Genomic DNA, 18897 nt, shown 5'->3' on the forward strand with positions numbered 1-18897 from the left:
TGATTGGCTGGCGCTGGCTAGTCCGGTGTCTCCGGCGTCAGAAGTTGAACATTGTTCAACTTCTGACGCCGGAGACGGACCGCTCTGCTACCCACAATTCAGTTCGGCGAAAAAGCGAGGCAACGTGACGTCACCCCATTGAAAGTGAATGGGCAGATTGGAGTTGTCGACGCTTCCGACGCTGTAGTGTGGACGGGCCGTTACAGGTCTGTTAGAGCCAGAAATCTTGTTTGTTTGTAGGTGACCAAATTTTACCGAGGAATTTACCAATTAATTCATTAAAAATCCTACAATGTGATTTCCTGGATTCTTTCCCCCCATTCTGTCTCTCATAGTTGAAGCGTACCTAGGATGAAAATTACAGGCCTCTCATCTTTTTAAGTGGGAGAACTTGCACAATTGGTGGCTGACTAAATACTTTTTTGCCCCACTGTATGTGTGTGTCTGTGTGTGTTTGCATGCTATCTGACTACCACAGATTATACTAGACAGTCTCCACTTCCTCCTGCCAACACAGCTTTAGAGAAAGTGGAGGGCAACCTTCAGCGTGTGTGTAGGAAGGCAAAATGCTACAAGAACAATTTGTACAAATGATGCAGGCCTTTTACTTTGCTAATAAGCTACTTAAGTATTGCTGTGGTTTCCTTTTTACCGAGTGTTTTTTCTTTTGTCTTCTCAGTCAAAGTCATTAGGCGGCGAGTCCTCTGCAGACACAGGAGTCACTAATGGAACAGGATCGCCAAGGTAACAATTACCAACAAGACCTTACATTAGGTTAAAATGAACCCCTAACATGTGGAAGAAATCAGAACATTTCTCAAATAGTGTTATAATTATTGTGTTGTATGTGACATTGCTTCTCTTTTCTCATAAACTCCTTCTTACTCTTTACAATCAAAAGAGCCAAATCCACATCAGAGCTTGCCGGTGCAGAAGTCGACGGATCAGCCAATCAGGAGCAGAGGATCCAGTTTGTAGTCCCTTCGCTTGGTGACCTCACCAGGAAGAATTGGACCTACCTGACCAATGAGGTGAATGATTTCATTTTAAGTGTTGAGTTTTTGTTTGTATTTCTTTACTTCTATATATTAAACAACACAAGTAAAACAAAGATTGATTACATTTTATATCATATCAAAAAATATTCATTTGTAAACCATATACTCATATATAACATTGAGACATTCATTATTAAAGCTAATTAACTTAGCTAAAATAGTTGCAATATCGTCCCCATCCCTTATAAAGACTGCAAATTATAATGATTTTATCCCATTTCCCTTTTGTCCCTGCTCCAGACCCCGGAGGTTGGGGACACCTGTAAGACCTGGGATGGCCCCAGCGGCTCCTGCAGCAGCTTGGTGGGATCAGAGCTGGATCTGGAGTCGGTCCAGAGGAGCCACACGGCCCCGGACCGCACCGGCATCCGGATCTACTACAGCCCCCCTGCTGTACGACGCATGGAGCACCACCAGAGGAGCCAGGAGGCCACAGAGCCTCAGCAGGCCCAGAACGGGAGCTCTGACCTGGGACTGGCGGGCCCGGATGTAGGCATGGCTCCGGAGGAAACCGTTGAGATTCAGCAGCAACAACCGTCACCCTCCTTCTCGTCCTCCTACGAGCAGTGGCTGAGCTCGCTGTCCAAGCAGCACAGGGAGCTGCTGGAGAGCAGAAGTGGCTCTATCGCCGGTTCGATCCCCAGCAACAGTAGCTCAGTTGATGGAATGACACCCTCGTCAGCTTTCCATGGTCTGGAGATCGGGGAGATTTCAGCCAACTTGAGTGATGACATGAAGGAGATGACCAACTGTGTCCGCCAGGCCATTCGCTCGTCCTCTCTGGAGAGGAAATCCACAAAGGAACCCGGAAGCCAGGTAGTTTCCTCTCAGTTTTTTTAATCCAACAAAAATCTATTGAAACATTGCTTTTTCTAAACATTTATAAAGGTATATTAAAGGTTTTTTTTCCGTCTATTAGGATATATTTGTAAGTACTTATTTGGACTGTAAAGTAGTGGAATGATGTGATGTATAAACAATGACTAAAGTAAGATTTCTAGTAATCACATTTGAATACATCTCAATCGTTCCTTTACCCTAAAAGTTTATTTGTATTTTATTTGATTACAATGTTTGTAGGGCAATATGTTATTTAGAACCTGGTTACATCAGTTTGTAAAAAGAATACTGGAAACGTCTTTAAAATATGCAACAACACTGTCAGATGTCACTAAGTAATTAGAAGATTTTGCAGCATACTAACACCTGAAATTATCTAGTGTACGTTTAAGGAGAAATCATCATATTCTGAATAATTTCTCTTCAATAGCGGTTCTTTGTTGTCTCAACGCCTAACATTCTCCCCCATTTTCATTTCTCCCTCCAGGCGATGGGCATGTCCACCCGGTCCACGCAGACTGCCACACAGTACGTAAACATCGGGCTTCAAACCGACATCCTTCCAGGCAGCAGAGTGGTGGGTTTACACTCCAAATCCTGGTCTCCTCGCCCCTTGCCGACAACCAACTCGCTAGCATCCGCCAGAACCCGGCAGATATCCACTTCCCTGGATAAAGTTCACAGCCGCATCGATAGACCATGCTGTTCACCAAAGTATGGATCCCCGAAACTACAACGCAGAGTGTCTTCTGGTAATTACACGTTGTCCTCTAAGCTTTGGTTTTAGAGTCAGAGAGCCTTTAATCACAATTATTGAATCACCATTGATATGCTTCATAGATCTTCCATGTTAATACTTTTGTTTGAGAGAAAGAGACATTCAGCTGTTGTGTTTTTAGGCTCCACTTCCAGACTGGATGGGAGTACCTCCTCCAGGGACCGCAGCCTGTGGAGCCTCCAGCAGAGATCCCTGAGTGGAGGCGGAGGCTCTGCCTGGGCTCGCTCCACCACCACCCGGGACAGCCCCGTGCTGAACGGCCTGAATGATGGCCTCTCTAGCCTCTTCAGCTTGGTGGAGCACACTGGAAGCACAGAGTCGCTCTGGAGGGGGGATGGAGGTAAGATTAAAGTGAACTATCTAATGCAAAGCACAGATGAGACAAATAAAACCATGACTGCATGAGTACAAAATTCCCAACCTTGCTTTGACATCTAAAGTCTCTATTCTCTATCTAATGCTGTTGACAGCACAAGCATGCCTCCAGAATGAAATGTGTCTTGTTAATCATCATTTATGAAAATAATTATAATACCTGCCTTGGATCCGTGTTTTCATTTAGGAGCCAGCCAGGGAGCCAGTCCAGCACGGCAGCCTGCTGCGGCGGGGAAACCCACTGCTGTGCCAGTCTCTACATGTGACCCCGGCCCTCAGCGGTACGGAGGCCTGGTCCAGGAGTTCTTCAGGAATGTCTGCAGCAGCCGTGGCCAGGGAGCAGTCACCCTGCCTGGGGAGAGACCACTGAGAGACTCCAATGGCAGTCTCGGAGGTTCGAGTGTCTTGTGTAGTTTTGGCGGCATTGATGAACCTAAACCAGAGTGCGTGTCGGCCGGGGTTGGAGGAATCGCTGCGCTGAACGGAAGCAACGACAATGTGACCCGGATCGTCAATAAGAGGTTTATGAGACAGTCAACCGGGGAGGAGATGATCAATATCATGGGAGGAGGAAAGGAACTGATGAGCAACACAGGGGCTGCAGGAACTGTGACGGAGGTGAGGCCGTTTGAAATGCGCTTATGTTTTAAACTGACCATAACATCGGTTTTGCTTCTTTCAGCACATACCATTTACTTAACATTACAGCTCTTTATTTGCAAAGGACTGGTGTAGGTTTTAATCATTTGTTTGTATTCTTCCTACTGTTCCAGTAAACAAAAAACGTTTTTCTGAAAACCATGCTTTAAAGGGGACCTATCATGCAAAATGCACTTTTTTATGTCTTTTATACATAAATATGTGTCCCTGGTGTGTCAGGGAACTCACGTAGCGTAGCTAAAAACGGGGGTACAACGGAGCTGATCCAGATGGGCGTTCGATATGACGTCATATCGGCAATGCAGACACACGGCACTATCAGAAAGTTGCTATCAAAAACAATGCCCAACTGTTTTGGACGTAATATGGTCGGTGTTTACATTAGCATCGTTAACAATCAGAGCTAACCTGTACTGGAGAGCATGTGTGTGAAGAAGCAGGAAATAAAAAGGAACTCACCTTGTGGTATAACCGGCAAGAGAGAAAGCCTTTGAGCTCCATAGTGTTTCAGGAATAATCCTTGATAATCCATGATATAGCGTTTAATCCCGGCAGTATTTAGTTTAGACAGTAGCTGCCGGGTCCGGCATGAGCTCAGCCCCCTCCTTTTTTATTTTTAGCAATTTTATTTTTTTAAAGCTTTATACCCAAAATCAGCACTTTTGAAACAGGAAGTGAAATAAAGGGATATGAGGCATGGCTAGAATGGGTGATCTGTTTGGTATTTTGAGCAAAACACTTCATAGACATATTTTTTATATATTTTTTATATATCTGACACGTATGCTATTGCCTAAAAATAGCATGATAGGTCCACTTTAAAGTTCTCAAATTTGTTCTGATTTCCATTAAAATGCCAATAGGTTCCATTCACTTTTGTACACTATGATATTTAATTTGACTCTTCCACAGCTAGTTTTGTATTTATTATTTATCTTGATGTTACATGATTATCCCCAATTTGAGTCTTAAATATCAAACATATTAAAAATACTACTTGCAATAATTTGACTGTATAGGAGAAATAGCAGTGTAATTTGTAAGCCTACTGTCAACATCATCATTGCGCCCAACAATTATATATAATATTGTCATCAATCCCATGGTGTGGTTCTTCCTTTTTTAAAGCTCAGTCAAACCTTTCCATTTCCCAGGATGCACCTTGTGACTGTGCTGCCCAATCTTCCTGCTCCGCTCGACCATCGAGACCAACAACCCGCCATTCGCTCGGCCAGTGCAAGCACCGCCCACAAGAGTCTCCTGCAGCACCAGAGGAGAAGAGTGACACCTGCAACGAGTGATGTCACTCCTACTGCCACATCTAAAGACCACACACACGCACAATCATCCTGATTCTTCACAAACACTGTTCACCACTGCCATAAAATCCCACTTTTTCTCATACACACCTCCAACCACCTGCCACACAGGTGCACTGCCAAACATTATACACACCTCTAGCACAGACTGCCCCACAAAGCCACTGCCACATCCACTAACTAACTAACTAACACATAACCCAGGCAATTATTTCACTTGTCTTGGACTGTACATTTTCTGATGCCAAGGACAGGGAGGACCAAAACTCCAACCCAGCAACAGGTCCAACCATCACAAAACTACCAGCAGGGCATAACACATAAACACACACATTTATAATCTGACACATTTAACTCAACAAGAACTCAACTAAATGAAATGAGTGTCTTTCAAGTAAAATTCTGATGTCAAGACTGGATGTACTCCCCAACCCTAATTAACAGAATGACAGGAAATAAAAATGGTCAGTTTTGAAATGGAAAAAACATGGAAAGTAGCCATGTCGGAGTTATAGATAAGCAATGAAAAAGTGCTGGATATCTCCAATGATTTCTCTCTGACCCTTGGCATTAACACACATGCTTGGCCGGGAGAATCAATTTAGCCTTTTTGATTGATTAGCATAATAACATTCCAGCAAGAGACTCCAATGTATCTTAAAAAACGCCACCTCTTGAAGGCATCTGATCCAGTTGCAGACTAGTATTCAAATGTTCTCCTTTTACAGTTGATAAAAGGACAAACTCCACTTCTATTTGACTGCAAATCCCAGCATGATAAGACTGGGACATCGTTGATGGATTTTTGGACTTGTAAGCTGTATAAAGGCTGATTTGAGTGGACTTCCTAACATTGTTGTTTGGTAACAGACCTTAACAAAAAGCAAAGCTCCTCAGGCGGGTTTAGTTTTAACTTTCCCACGTGTTCCCAGAATAGCTTTGGCCAGAAATACAGGGATGTTTTGTGGCACTGTAGCCATGGCTTCAATCTTTTAGATGTAAGAATAATTTCTTCCAACGTGTTACACTCCAGATGTTGATTGGGAAAATGATGGTTTTATATGTTTTGAGATATTGAGATTCCTCTTGTAACCATTGATGATCTGACAAATACAGTCCTACAGCACATTACAGTTGGTTACACTTTCTGATCGACTGCAAGTTTAACCATAAACCCAATCTGTGATTTAGTAAATCAAGATTTCGCTTGGCATTGGATAGAGATGCACTAATATCACTTTTTTTAACATATAGTACCAAGTTTTCAGAGTGCCTCAAACATTTCTTTGGTTTATGCTACACAAGTCCAAACCAAAAAATGAAATGTATTCCATTTCTGTAGAAAAAGAACACTTCATATTCATGTCACATGTGACTTTTAGAACCATATTAACATAATTGGGAAATTATTTAATAACAATAATAATATCGGCTTGATATCCATCAACTTTATGTGTGCATTCTTACAATCTGTGCTACAGGGATCAGATATGAAGCGTGTCCAAATTCAAAATTCTAATATACCATAGTTTAGAAACGTAAGTTAACTAAACAGTGTCCAAGTAGAATTCAGTCAATGCATTCCTTTTATAACTGTCTTTATCAGATGTGTGTGTTACTTTATGTGCATTTAATGATTACATTTCCAGCTATCTGGTGAACCAGTGCATCATTTCTAGGTCTAGTAAGGAGATAGTTAAAACTTCCTCTTCAATCTTCTCTCACCCACAACTGTCGTTGTGTTAGTACTAGACAGACGGCGCCCCTACTGTATGAAATATATTCGCAGTTTGAAAATGTAGTGTCATAATGTATTCTTGGTTAAAAAGCTAAGAGCTATGACTGTCCATCTGCAGCCAGTAGTCACTGAACGTTTTTTTACTTTACTTGATTTATTTAATTTGGTATTTTCAAATTGTAAATGTATGTCCTTCTTTACCTACATGGCAGTCAAATCCAATATGCCTTTAGTAGGCTGTCTGCACTCTTAAAAGAAAATATGGGAAAGAAATAAAAGGCTGACAAATATATAACATTGGAACAGACACAAAAGGCATTGGTGAATTAAAACCCCTAAAAAATACAGTTAACTGAAAACAATCATATTTTATTCTCTTATCTCTTTGTTATCCATGTAGTTATATTTCTAATCAATCAACAGAAATTCAAGTGCCTGTCAGATTACCTACCACATTCAAACTGGACTCCATGTAAAGACATACAAACAAACCCAGCATGTTGTTTTTTTCAATGGGTAAAATTGTTTTTCTGCACATAATTGCAATCATGCTGTATTAAAGCTACAATGAAGTACTGTACCACGGTGCGATGACATAATGGTTTACAGGTAATGAGGATAAAGTATACATGTATGGTCTTTTTCATACCACGGGGTTATTGTACTTCTGGAAATTAAATTATTATTTTTTTGGTCATTTTATATGGATACTTTTGCTGATTTATTACGCTAATGTTTCTATTCTTTCTATTTGGTTATCATGGTGCTACTTTTTGTAAAGTCTGCTGTGATCTATTTGAATATGTCTCTTCCACTGTCTGTGGTAAGCTAAAGTCCAGCATTTCTCCTTTTCTGAACACCATTAAATGATTCAGCAGTTTAAAATGGGGCATTACAGTAACAGTGCAAATAACACAGTGAGGAAAACCCACAGCCTAAATACTGCTGTCTGTCTCCACTGTGGCCTTCACTAATGGTAGAAAAACAACCGACTGAAACCATTCACTTCTTCAAAAGCTTCTTGTCACAGGAATAGACACTAACCCTAACCCAAAATCCAGATGACCAACAAAGCTGATCCATATGTAGTGTACAAGCAGAACTTTCAAAACATAACAAAATATAAGCATAAGAACACGTCAACATTTGTAAAAATTAAAAAAAACTGTACAAAACAAACGATTTACATCAGTTTTGGCAATGATACATTTCAAATGTTTGACAAAAATTAGAAACTAATGCTAAAGCTATTTCCACACATGACAGGACCAACTGCATGTCAAGACAGCATTTAGCTGTCAAGCTAACCACTATGTTATCAATAACTTTCAGAAGAAGTTATTCAGTGTCATTATAAGAGAGAAATCAGATACAACCCATCTGGGCTACCAGATCTTTGCCAAAAATCTCAGAATACAGTAGAAACGAAAGCCCCAAAAAGCTTGTGAAGCTGACAACAGTATAGAGTGGCCCTACAGTCCAATAATGGCTCTAATATTAGGTGTTGCACCATTCCTTCTTTTTAGATACAATTATTAATCTGGAGGAAGCAATTAACCGTTGATCAATAGCTGATCAAAACAATCAATGGGACTTAATGTGAAATATACCAACAAAGAAAAAGCACAAACCTGGAAAAAATTACCATTTTAGAAAATACCCCAATGAAAGTTATTAGAAAAATGTTGTCAGCATTCACATAAACAATTGTGACATATTGATCATTTATAATTTCAGTACAAAGATTTAATCAGTGATAGATAAATGTAACTTCTAATATATTGTGCATTGATCTTTAAAATATTTGGTTCCAGTTCTGGGGCCTGATTACTGTTATTATTTATTCTCACTGTTATTGATAAGGTCACTTTGTGCCTTTTCTCTACAAAGATGTCTTGGTTAATTAAAAATCTTATTTTTCTGCACATATTTTGCTACATCTAAGTACAAACTTGATGATGATTAATTACAACTGGAGTTAAGATCGTCTTTATTTATTGTTTTGCAGTAGGTGATTACTGCTGTGTTTACATTAATCTTCAATGGTTGCTCATCTAAATACATTCTGACGGACAATATGTGTTGCAAGCCAATAAGGGATCTCAGATTGAGGAGAACAGAAGGCTATGCTTTAGAATTAGTGTTGCCTCATTTTTGTGTAACCAGACCTCCAAATTGTTGAAATGTGGATAGAGGTTATGCTTTGGTCAAATGTTTTAGCCAACCTCCACTGTTTATTCTCTTTCTGTTATTGCAGAGTGGAGCAAAGCCCTGTATTTTTGACTCATGATGTTAGACTGTTCCAGCAAATGTTCAGGTTGTGGTGAAACCGCCACTGTTGTTTTGATGCTGGGTTCATGTCATATAAGGCGCAAAACACCATGGAACAATAGTTTTTTAACTTATAAAAACAGATTATAATTAGTCTGTGTTATTGAACGTCCTCCTATAGAACATCAGATGTGACATATCATAGCTGGAAATGCACCTCAGAGCTCCAACTGCTGTTTACTATAACAGATGAATTTTCCTGCATTTACTATAAAGATGTAGTGGCGCAGTCCGCATGAAACTCAAATCTTTCTCTGACTCTGATGTCATAGAGTGCCACAGTGACGCGTCCTAAAACCCGGAAGTAAACTCCTTCCGGTTCCTTCGCCAAAAACCAATGCAATTTCTCCATAGGATTTTGGAAAATAGCTCGAAATAAGGTCTGTGGCTGACACAAATTGAAGAGACAGATCACGTTTTGTTCAGCCGGATAATATCCACATGTCTACCCTACTTTTAGAATTTTCGAATCATAAATCTAATCGATAGATTTATGATTAGAACATTTTTCAAAGCTATTTTCCAAATTCCTATGGAGAAATTGCATTGGTCTTTACAGAAGGAACCGGAAGTGGTACAATGCTAACTTACTTCCGGGTTTTAGGACGCGTCACTGTGGCACTCTATTGGTCAGTTCTGTTTCTGCCTCTCCAGCCTTTTCACCTGCCTGGCAGGTGTTACATTTGCTCCTCCCCCTCAGGTTATAAGTACAAAACATTGCAGCCAATGAAAGACAGTTATACCGTTCACACAGCATCACCAGCCAATGATGGATCAGTTCTTACAGGTTGCATGGCACAAACCATGAATGTCATTATTATCCCTGTAAGCCTGTTAAAAAAAGCAACATGTACCTTTTCAGCCTTTTTAACATGTGTCCATACCATTCATATGATTATTACATCTTGGGAATATGTAAATAGATTTTTAGCTGTTCATAATGTTAGCTAAACAATTATCTAGAGACTGACCTGTATATTTGCATTATATAACCTGCTCTTTTTTTTTAATAACTCTTGTTTCTTGAATAAAAAGAGAATGCAATGAAAGTCAAATACAACGAGTACACAGTAAGGACATTTCCCCCCTTGTATTGAAATGTTAAAAGAGTTTTCAGTTTTGTACTCTATCCTTTTGTTTCTTTGAGAAATGCTGAATGTCAACAGCTGATCTGAACCAGGTCGCTGTGGAAGTATGTAGCTCTCCATTTATAGACCACACTTGAGCATTTCTTCTGTACATATGTGCATTTTGAAGTTGATAAAAGACTTTAAAAAGGTTGGAGATTTTGGTTTTTTCCAATCAATGTAGCTTGTAAAACAAGATATTAAAACTGCCTCCTGTTTGTCATAGAATTCAAAAATAAATGTTTGTTGGAATTTAGCATGGTTTGTTTTTTAATCATTTTGTACTTACTGGTTAAAATGGCCCTTGTCCCCCTCAGCTGTCCTTTCCATTTTTTCTTTTATATCTTTACAGATAAGTTGTAACAGGTCAAGTATGGCGTAGTTTACATATCGGGAAAAACGAAAGACATAGTATACTATGTCAAAAATATTAAAACACACAAGTAAAATATGTTCAAAATATGAGAACAATTGACATAGTAAAATATGTTTAAAAAAATCAATGAAACCACTTAAAATAGTATGTCCAAAAAATCCCAAACATTTTTGTTTATGTCAAACATTTCTGAATTCTGAAAAAACAACATAGCATAGTATGTCCAAAATATATGAAATAACGACACATTTCTGAAGCATAGTTTGTTGAAGAACTCAGATAAAATAGTATAATACGTTGAAATATTATATGTCTGAATCCCTTACAGTCTATCTATGGTCTGAATGTATGGGATTAGTTTTGTATCATAAAGATAAAGCAACACTTTCTCAGAATAAAGTAAACTATGAGTTTAAAAGAAAGAAAAACTGAGTCAAGCAAAAGAAAATAAATTACAAAAATAAAACTATATGTTGCAAACAAATCATTTGTGTAATCATGTAAACTATAAGTATGTTTTCTTTGTTTTAACATAGGTTTTTGTTTGCAGTTCTTGTTTCTTCTTTCTCAATGATCAGACTTTTGTTCTCGCTGCAGCTCTTCTCGTTTGCACTCCCTCATTTTTTGTTTTTGATTTTGACACAAACATCCCAGGGGGTGGGACTTTCAGGGGTGTGTCCCCATTGGCTACTCAGTTTTTGAGTGTATGTTTTGGTCATTGGATTTTCTTTTCACAAATGGATATTCAAAAACAAAAAACGACTGGATATTTGATTTTCGTTTTCAAATTGAAAAACCAAAATTGAAATACAAGGCGTTTTTCTTTATCATGGTCAAAAATGTATTTACTAAACTTAAAAAACGGGATGATTTTCATTTTCTACTTCTCAAAACAAAAAATAAAATCACTAGAAAACGGAAACAAAAAACGAAAACAGCCAAGACACATATTGAGCCCAGAAAATGAATGTTATTAAGGGCTGTAAATATAATAGGCCTATGTCTAAAATGGACAACATTGTTAGGAGATTTCAACTATACAGCGATTCTGCACTGCGGTCAACTCAGCCGTCTCTCGAGTTTGTTATTATTTTTTCTGCCAATAGTTCTTTGTGAGATCGATCCTGTTGGACTCAGTAGGCTAATAGTGAAACTACTCCCACAACAAGTACTATGAAGTACTTACTGTGTACTTTTTGAGTAATCCTCTGTCAATGTACCCTCCCGCAACCCTGTCTCCTAAAAATTACATTCCCACAGAACTAAACTGCATTCTCAATTACGTTTAGCAAGAAACGTTTTTTCTCCCACGTTACATTCGTTATGAACGTATCTCAAATACATTTATTTTCTACATATCTTCTAGAAATAAATGATATAGGCATGTCCAGCCATGCAGTAGGGTTGTTTGCAGGGGCGGACTGGCCATCGGGACGTTCAGGACGAATCCCGGTGGGCCGGTACTGAAGTGGGCCGGTCGGACGATGTGAGCCGGCCGGTAACCGGCAGGGCTCGACATTAAATGGCCCGCTGGCCCGGAAGCACTAGACACCCCGGGCCAGCATAACGTATTTTCCACTTGCCCGCTTGGGCCACTAAAAATATTGCTTTAAAAAATGTTTTCTGTGGTATTGGTATCTTGACTAGCAATTTAGTTAAATTGTTTCGTTTATTAACGCTACAACATAGCGTTCCGTGAGTCGGTTGTCGTTGTTGGGTGAAAAATAAACAGCTGTTTGCTGCGGAGCGCAGCGCGAGCAGGCTCCCGTGAGCGGGAGCGCGAGCTCCTTCACTACAGACTATCGCGCCACCTAACCATTCGCCAAATGTTTTTAATACTAGCGGTAACCGGTCAAGCGCCGTGCAAAAAACAATCTTCAAATAAAAGAAAGTCACCGGAGGAGTTAAAGGAGAGTGACAGGGAGTATGAGAAGAAGAGGGAGAGAAAGTTTCAGCCAGCTTGATCGATGGAGTTGGCTTCTATAGAGTGGTGCAGACCAGTGACGCGTCCTAAAACCCTTTTATAATCTATCGATTAGATTTATGATTCGAAAATTATAAAAGTAGGGTAGACATGTGGAGATTATTCGGCTGAACAAAACGTGCATTTATCAAACAGGTTTGTTTTCCACAGACCTTATTTCCAGCTATTTTTCCAAAACCCTGTGGAGAAATCCCATTGCTTTTTGTCGAGGGAACCAGCAGCTTACTTCCTGGTTTCAGGACGCGTCACTGCACCTCTCAATATGATGCCAATATAAACAAGGTCTTCTGTCGGCTCTGTACATCAATGCCGACCTATGCTGACAAGTAAGTGAAGAGTAGACCATATAAAGGTATTGGCGAAATGTCCCAGCAGTTTAGAATAATGAAGGCTCTAATCAAATCAATTACATGGCCATTACATGTCTAACTCCTAATGACAGGAAGGCAGAACGTGCATTATACAAATAATAATACTCATAATAGCAGACATTTTTTAACAATGACCACAATATCATTATTTTAATAAACCAAATATGAACAATTGAGGAAAATGAGAACTGATGATTCAAATGTTGTACTACAAGTAGGCTAGTAATGTAGTTAGTGCATACATTACTATTGCAACAAATGTGTTCATTTTCTTCATTATTAGTCGATTTATTTTTTTGGACGAATGCTCCGGGCCAGTGGTTACAATGGGACCAGTGATAATACAAATCTGCGGTGGGCCGGCGCTACCGAAGTGGGCCGGTCGAGAGTCCCGGGCTGATTTGTAGTCCCAGTCCGCCCCTGGTGGAGGTACACAAATATTGAAAGATGTCTTGTGATGCACTGTTGGGGAACCTGTGACCCAAGTTTTTCATCTCCGGCCTTGTCAGGTATTGAACAATCAATAAATAAAGAACACAGAATTATTAAATATAAAACACAGAATTTGTGTGATTATACTAAATGATTTACAAATAAACACCACTGCATATTTACAACTATACACATGCTGATGTAACGCAAATATTCCAACTTGGGATCAATAAAGTACATCTTATCTTAAGATGATCGATGGCTACTGCCATATTTGCAAAATATGCCTCTGAACATTGACAAGTGCATGTTTCAAGCTCATCAATTAACAACAGGAGGGGTCACAAACATAAGACCAGCTGTTAAATAAAGCTATTCTGACCTTAGCTGGCATGTGGGTATATATTAATGCTGCCCATTATGGGCACAAGCAATTTTCACCCATTTATTAATTATATGTTTTAAATTTGAGTGTTTCCTATCCCCTAAACCTCCAGGGATGTACACAGTTTAATACTGGCAACTTCTTATTATGGGAAATATGAAAACGTCTTTTAAAACTACAACTCCCAGTAGAGACGTGCCATAGATAGAGAACATGTTGCGAAACACACAATAGCCAGCATGTGTAGTTCTGGGGACAGGGTGGGGGAGGGGGGAGGGGGGGACGCGGTGGACCCGTTCAAATCCAGTTTTGGACAGTCTGCCGTGGTTCCATCCCATTTCAAGTGCTGTTCGACGCTCTGCACACTCTCCAATCACAGAGCTTGAGGACTATCACGGGGTTTGTCAAGTGAAGCGGAGAGAATACTTACTTCCGGGTGTAATATTCTGTAAAGCAAATGAGCTACTCCGACCCTCGGTCCTGACGGACTCCAACTTGTGTTTATTAATCAAACAAATAAATAAACACAAGGATAATTATGTGTTATTGTTGAGTAAATGGAGGATTGCACAGGGGAAAATAACGTATCTATTGTGGTGATTGACATTATTCACCCACGGATCTATGGGTTAGGGCAGGGGTCTGCAACCTTTTTGACCAAAAGAGCCATTTCGCTCCTTTTTCCCAAAAAATGTTTTGTCTGGAGCCGCAAAACATATTTCATAGTTTTTTATTGTTATATCAGACAAAAACTACAAGTTTTTTTGCATTTATTAGGCTATTTATTACATGATATAAAACTGTTAACCTCTAATAAGAAACAAAGAGCTTTTATAAGGAGAATTAAAAATAATACACAGGCCTACTTTAAAATAAATTAAACACAGCACTTGGGGAGTCCTCTGCACATTTGAAGGGGTAAACAATATTATTAAATGGGCCCACTTTAAAATAAATAAAACATATATCTGCACCCTAAAAAGAGTTAAAGATAAGAATGGAGAAACCAGCTCGAGTGCGCTAGAATTTGAAAGTACACAACCGGAAAAAATATGCCTCTTCCTTCAGACTTTCTTACAGAGTCCCTCCTCCAACACACACGAACGCGCACATGACCAATGAGGGCACGATATAAGTTTGTGCCCAGATGGAAGGCTGACAGGCAGGTAGGCCATCCAGTTATTTTAGCCGGGCCGGCTCAGATGATTGGTCGTGCTTTTGACAGCGCTACGGCTTCCAGAGATTAATTTTTGTATGTATTTATTGTCAAAGCATTTAATATATTCATTGCTATCGGGACGTTAAGAGCTTTCCATGGAATATAACAAAAAGTGTTTTCTGAAATAAATTACATACCCCATTGAATTATGACTGACGATCGTCAGCTGTCTTCCTCTCCCTCGTAAAGGCTGCACCACCGTTGACAACTTCTCTCTACATATCAAACGTACCGGTAAACCAGCATTGTTTGCTGTGAAAGCATACAACTCTGTCCACGCAGAATTAAATCCTGTGTTCTTCCGGTACTTTTCTTTGATTTGTCCATAGCTCGCTCATCGAGCCGGGGGTCAGGTTATTCGCCTCCAAGAAAAGGCGCTCGCGCGGGACCGGAGCAGGATGTGACGCATATTTTAGTTGACCTAATTAAAACCGTTTTGTTTTTTATTTATGTCTTACAGTATCACCTCAAAATACAACATACGAAACATTTTCAACCATGCAACAAAATATAAATAGTCCTACAAATACTTTTATTTTATTTCCTTCTTATTTTTGTCTAAGCTCAAGGGAGCCAGAGCAGAGGGCTTAAAGGGCCGCATGCGGCCCGTGGGCCGCGGGTTGCCGACCCCTGCTCTAGGCTAAGCAAATGACAACTAGCTGCGCATTTAGAAACTCGATCAATCAGAGCTTTGAGCTCAATGGAGCCTCGCTCGGTGCCAACTGACTTTTCATTTTTTCGCTCATCGTAAGCTCTTTTTTCTGCAATAGTCATCCAAGCTTTAACGCAGTCCTTCATGTACGTTACATCCCAGGAGCAATTCGCCTCATGTTCAATTAATTTGAATGCCTGCCACAACACGGCCATGTCAAAAGTGCCCATTAACGGCCAATCAAACAGAATCTGTCCTTTCTGACTATTCTGTTGTGAGTGCTCACAAAGTAACGATGTGAACGGCATAACTTTAGTCCAATCCAAGCTTCTTCCGACAATTCCAGACGGCATATTAGGGGAAAACATGTGCGTGTAATGGCTGTCTGTAATAGGATTTTTTGTAAGTGTCTTGGTGAGTGAATCATTTTTCCTCTTATCAACGGACTCGTTTGTGGAGACAGTATTACCCATGTTTAACGGTTAGTACAATAAAACAAACACTGCAATTAGACAAACAAACATAAAAACTCTCAACAACTCAGCGTGACAAAAACTCTTCCAGCCTAGTTTTAATCCGAATTAGGGAGACTTTCAGAGGGGGTTAGAGAAATATCTTGTTTAATTATGAGAGCCTTCTTACTCATAATGTTGTGTTCAGCAATCCATGTTATGACATTCTCACACCACACATTAACCACTTTCTTTGGTTCAAAAATGGTAATAATCGCGGAAATAATGACTATTTAGTACTGATTCTCAAATCAACAACCACTAATGCTTATTTTAGTGGTGCTTTGCTTTTTTTCCATCCAAAAGCATAGACTTTAATTTTCTCTCACCGTTTCTTCCCAAAAACACAACAGCTAAATTCAGCAATTCATATAACATTCTCATACCACGCATTAACCACTTTCTTTAGTTCAAAAATGGTAATAGTCGCGGAAATAATGCCTATGTAACTGTTCCTCTCTCTGCATGCTGCTCTCCACAGGGGGCGGAGAATCGGCACCTCAGCAGAAATGCTGTTGATTTAGGCAATTTATCCTCTGAAATCTCCTAAATTCGGCGATTCGTTTAAATACAAATCTACGACATTGCTTCTAATTCAGAAACTCCACCTTACTGGTGCTTTCTTTCAAAGTTTCTCCGAATATTTGCTGTGTGTAATTGTCCGGTGATTTAATTCCGAGAATCACACACAGAGGAAATCGATGAAATTCGATATTCCGAGGTTATTTATTAGCCCCAAGTATTCTCATAGTTTTCACATGGGCCGTGCTTGCTCGTAGGCACCTGCCCCAGCAACAATCACGGGGAAATCGGCCAGGACAACGTCCCCTTTGACACCGATTCCCGAGGTTATAATTAGCCTCCAAATGTAAATGAGTAGAGAAACCCAAAAAAATTGCAGCAGCTCAGTTCTTCCAGGTAAATGTATGATACCGTCAATCCCAAACGCTGGTAAGCCAATCTCAAAATAGAAATTTACTTACCAGCCTCTGAAGATCTTTTGGTATCCTGTTCCGTGACACCAATCTGTGAGAGAAACTTCTGCTCAGCAATGTTGATGGAAGAAATGGAAGCTGGAACCCGCTTTATATCAAACACCTGAGTTTATTTGAGAGTCACGGCCGTGAGTGTTCACAAGGCATTAACACAACTTGCATTATGAGAATCCCAAATCAACACTGAGGACTACACAGAAACACAGCGCAATTCTACACAGAGAATGTAGGAGTGGCCTATATTCGCGCTCTTTCTATCCTAATCGATAACACACAGTTTCAGGGACAAAGGACTGGTCTATTAAAACCATCTGCGCAATTGGTCACACTTCCCCCACAGGGAAGCAGAGCCTTTTGGCCTTTTGCCCTGTGTAAATTACAAACAGGACACATAGGGAAAACACTAACATTCTCCCATGCACAGATCTCATTAAAATATTTCTTCACAGAGTGGGTGGACTTGTAGTTGAAGTAGAGGGACCCAGAATTTGCCGGAGCCTGGATCACCACGTGCTTCCCATCAATGGCACCAACGCAATTTGGAAAGTTCCAGCGCTCCTGGAACCCAGCAGCGATGGCTCTCCAGTCCTCGGTCTGTGGTACCGGCATGGTTTCCTCAACCAGGGCGGTCCAGATGGCACCCGCAACCTCCCTGACAATGACAGCCACGGTTGCATGCCCGACCCGATAGCTGAATGCTATGGTCCTGTATGAGTCACCGGTTGCCAGGTACCTGAGAAAAAATAATATACATGATTAAAAAAAAGTATATGTCCCCACACACACACACACACACACACACACACACACACACACACACACACACACACACACACACACACACACACACAGACCACAGACACACAGAACCCCCACACACACAGACCACAGAGACACACCCCCCACACACACAGACACACACACAGACCACACACTCTCTGTTCAACTACACTGCACACACACTCTCTGTTCAACTACACACACACACTCTGTTCAACTACACTGCACACACTCTCTGTTCAACTACACTGCACACACTCTGTTCAACTACGCTGCACACACTCTCTGTTAGGGCTGTGCGATTATGGCAAAAATCATAATCACGATTATGTGGGTCAATAATTGATATCATGATTATTTTGACGATTATTCATTGACCATTTATTGAACTTTAAAACAAATAATATTTTACCAATAAACAAGATCAACAAATATGTTGGAGCGCACTTCCAAAACCATACTAAACATATATTATTAATATGATAAATTAAAATAAATTAGACCAAAATAAATTAAATCAAATATGATGCAGTGCACTGTCACAACCTACTAAAAACTCCTTAACATATAGCCAACATTTTGGTAAAACATATTCAACATATTCCACTCAGATAAACGTTGAAGGCTGGCCAACCGTCATGGTCCAAAAGTAACAGGAAATAAATGTTGAACTACAATTTAAGACCAAATAAAAATGTTTAGGCCACCATGGCAAATGCTGGTAGGGCTGCTCATGTCATTTTTTGCAAGAAACACCAGCCTGTTTACATGGTCTGGTTTCAGAGATGAGCGCAGGCAGGTGACAATATTGCCACCTGTACTGAAGACCCTCAGCCACGCCCCGACACATGGGGTGACGCCGGCCAATCACAAAGCTTTGATGCGTTCAAGTGCATTATTCTGGCACAGGAAGATTATGTTACAGGACATTAACGATAACACAGAATATTGTTGTTCTATTTTTA

General features: G+C 40.1%; 1 protein-coding gene across 2 annotated transcripts in view; it reads left to right on the plus strand.

Annotated features, from left to right (window-relative positions):
• mtcl2 (microtubule crosslinking factor 2) overlaps positions 1 to 10482 on the plus strand; it is a 140441-nt gene extending 129959 nt beyond the window's left edge. For both annotated transcript variants that reach the window (XM_034086782.2, XM_034086783.2), the window contains exons 18-24: positions 680 to 744; positions 902 to 1031; positions 1299 to 1874; positions 2386 to 2650; positions 2798 to 3016; positions 3239 to 3669; positions 4866 to 10482. In XM_034086782.2, the coding sequence (XP_033942673.1) occupies positions 680 to 744; positions 902 to 1031; positions 1299 to 1874; positions 2386 to 2650; positions 2798 to 3016; positions 3239 to 3669; positions 4866 to 5012 (1833 nt within the window). In that variant the 3' untranslated portion in view covers positions 5013 to 10482. The remainder of the gene's footprint in view (positions 1 to 679; positions 745 to 901; positions 1032 to 1298; positions 1875 to 2385; positions 2651 to 2797; positions 3017 to 3238; positions 3670 to 4865) is intronic.
• The last annotated feature ends 8415 nt before the right edge of the window (positions 10483 to 18897 follow it).

This window comes from Pseudochaenichthys georgianus, chromosome 7 (assembly GCF_902827115.2).
Source record: "Pseudochaenichthys georgianus chromosome 7, fPseGeo1.2, whole genome shotgun sequence".
Classification (NCBI taxonomy): Eukaryota; Metazoa; Chordata; class Actinopteri; order Perciformes; family Channichthyidae; genus Pseudochaenichthys; species Pseudochaenichthys georgianus.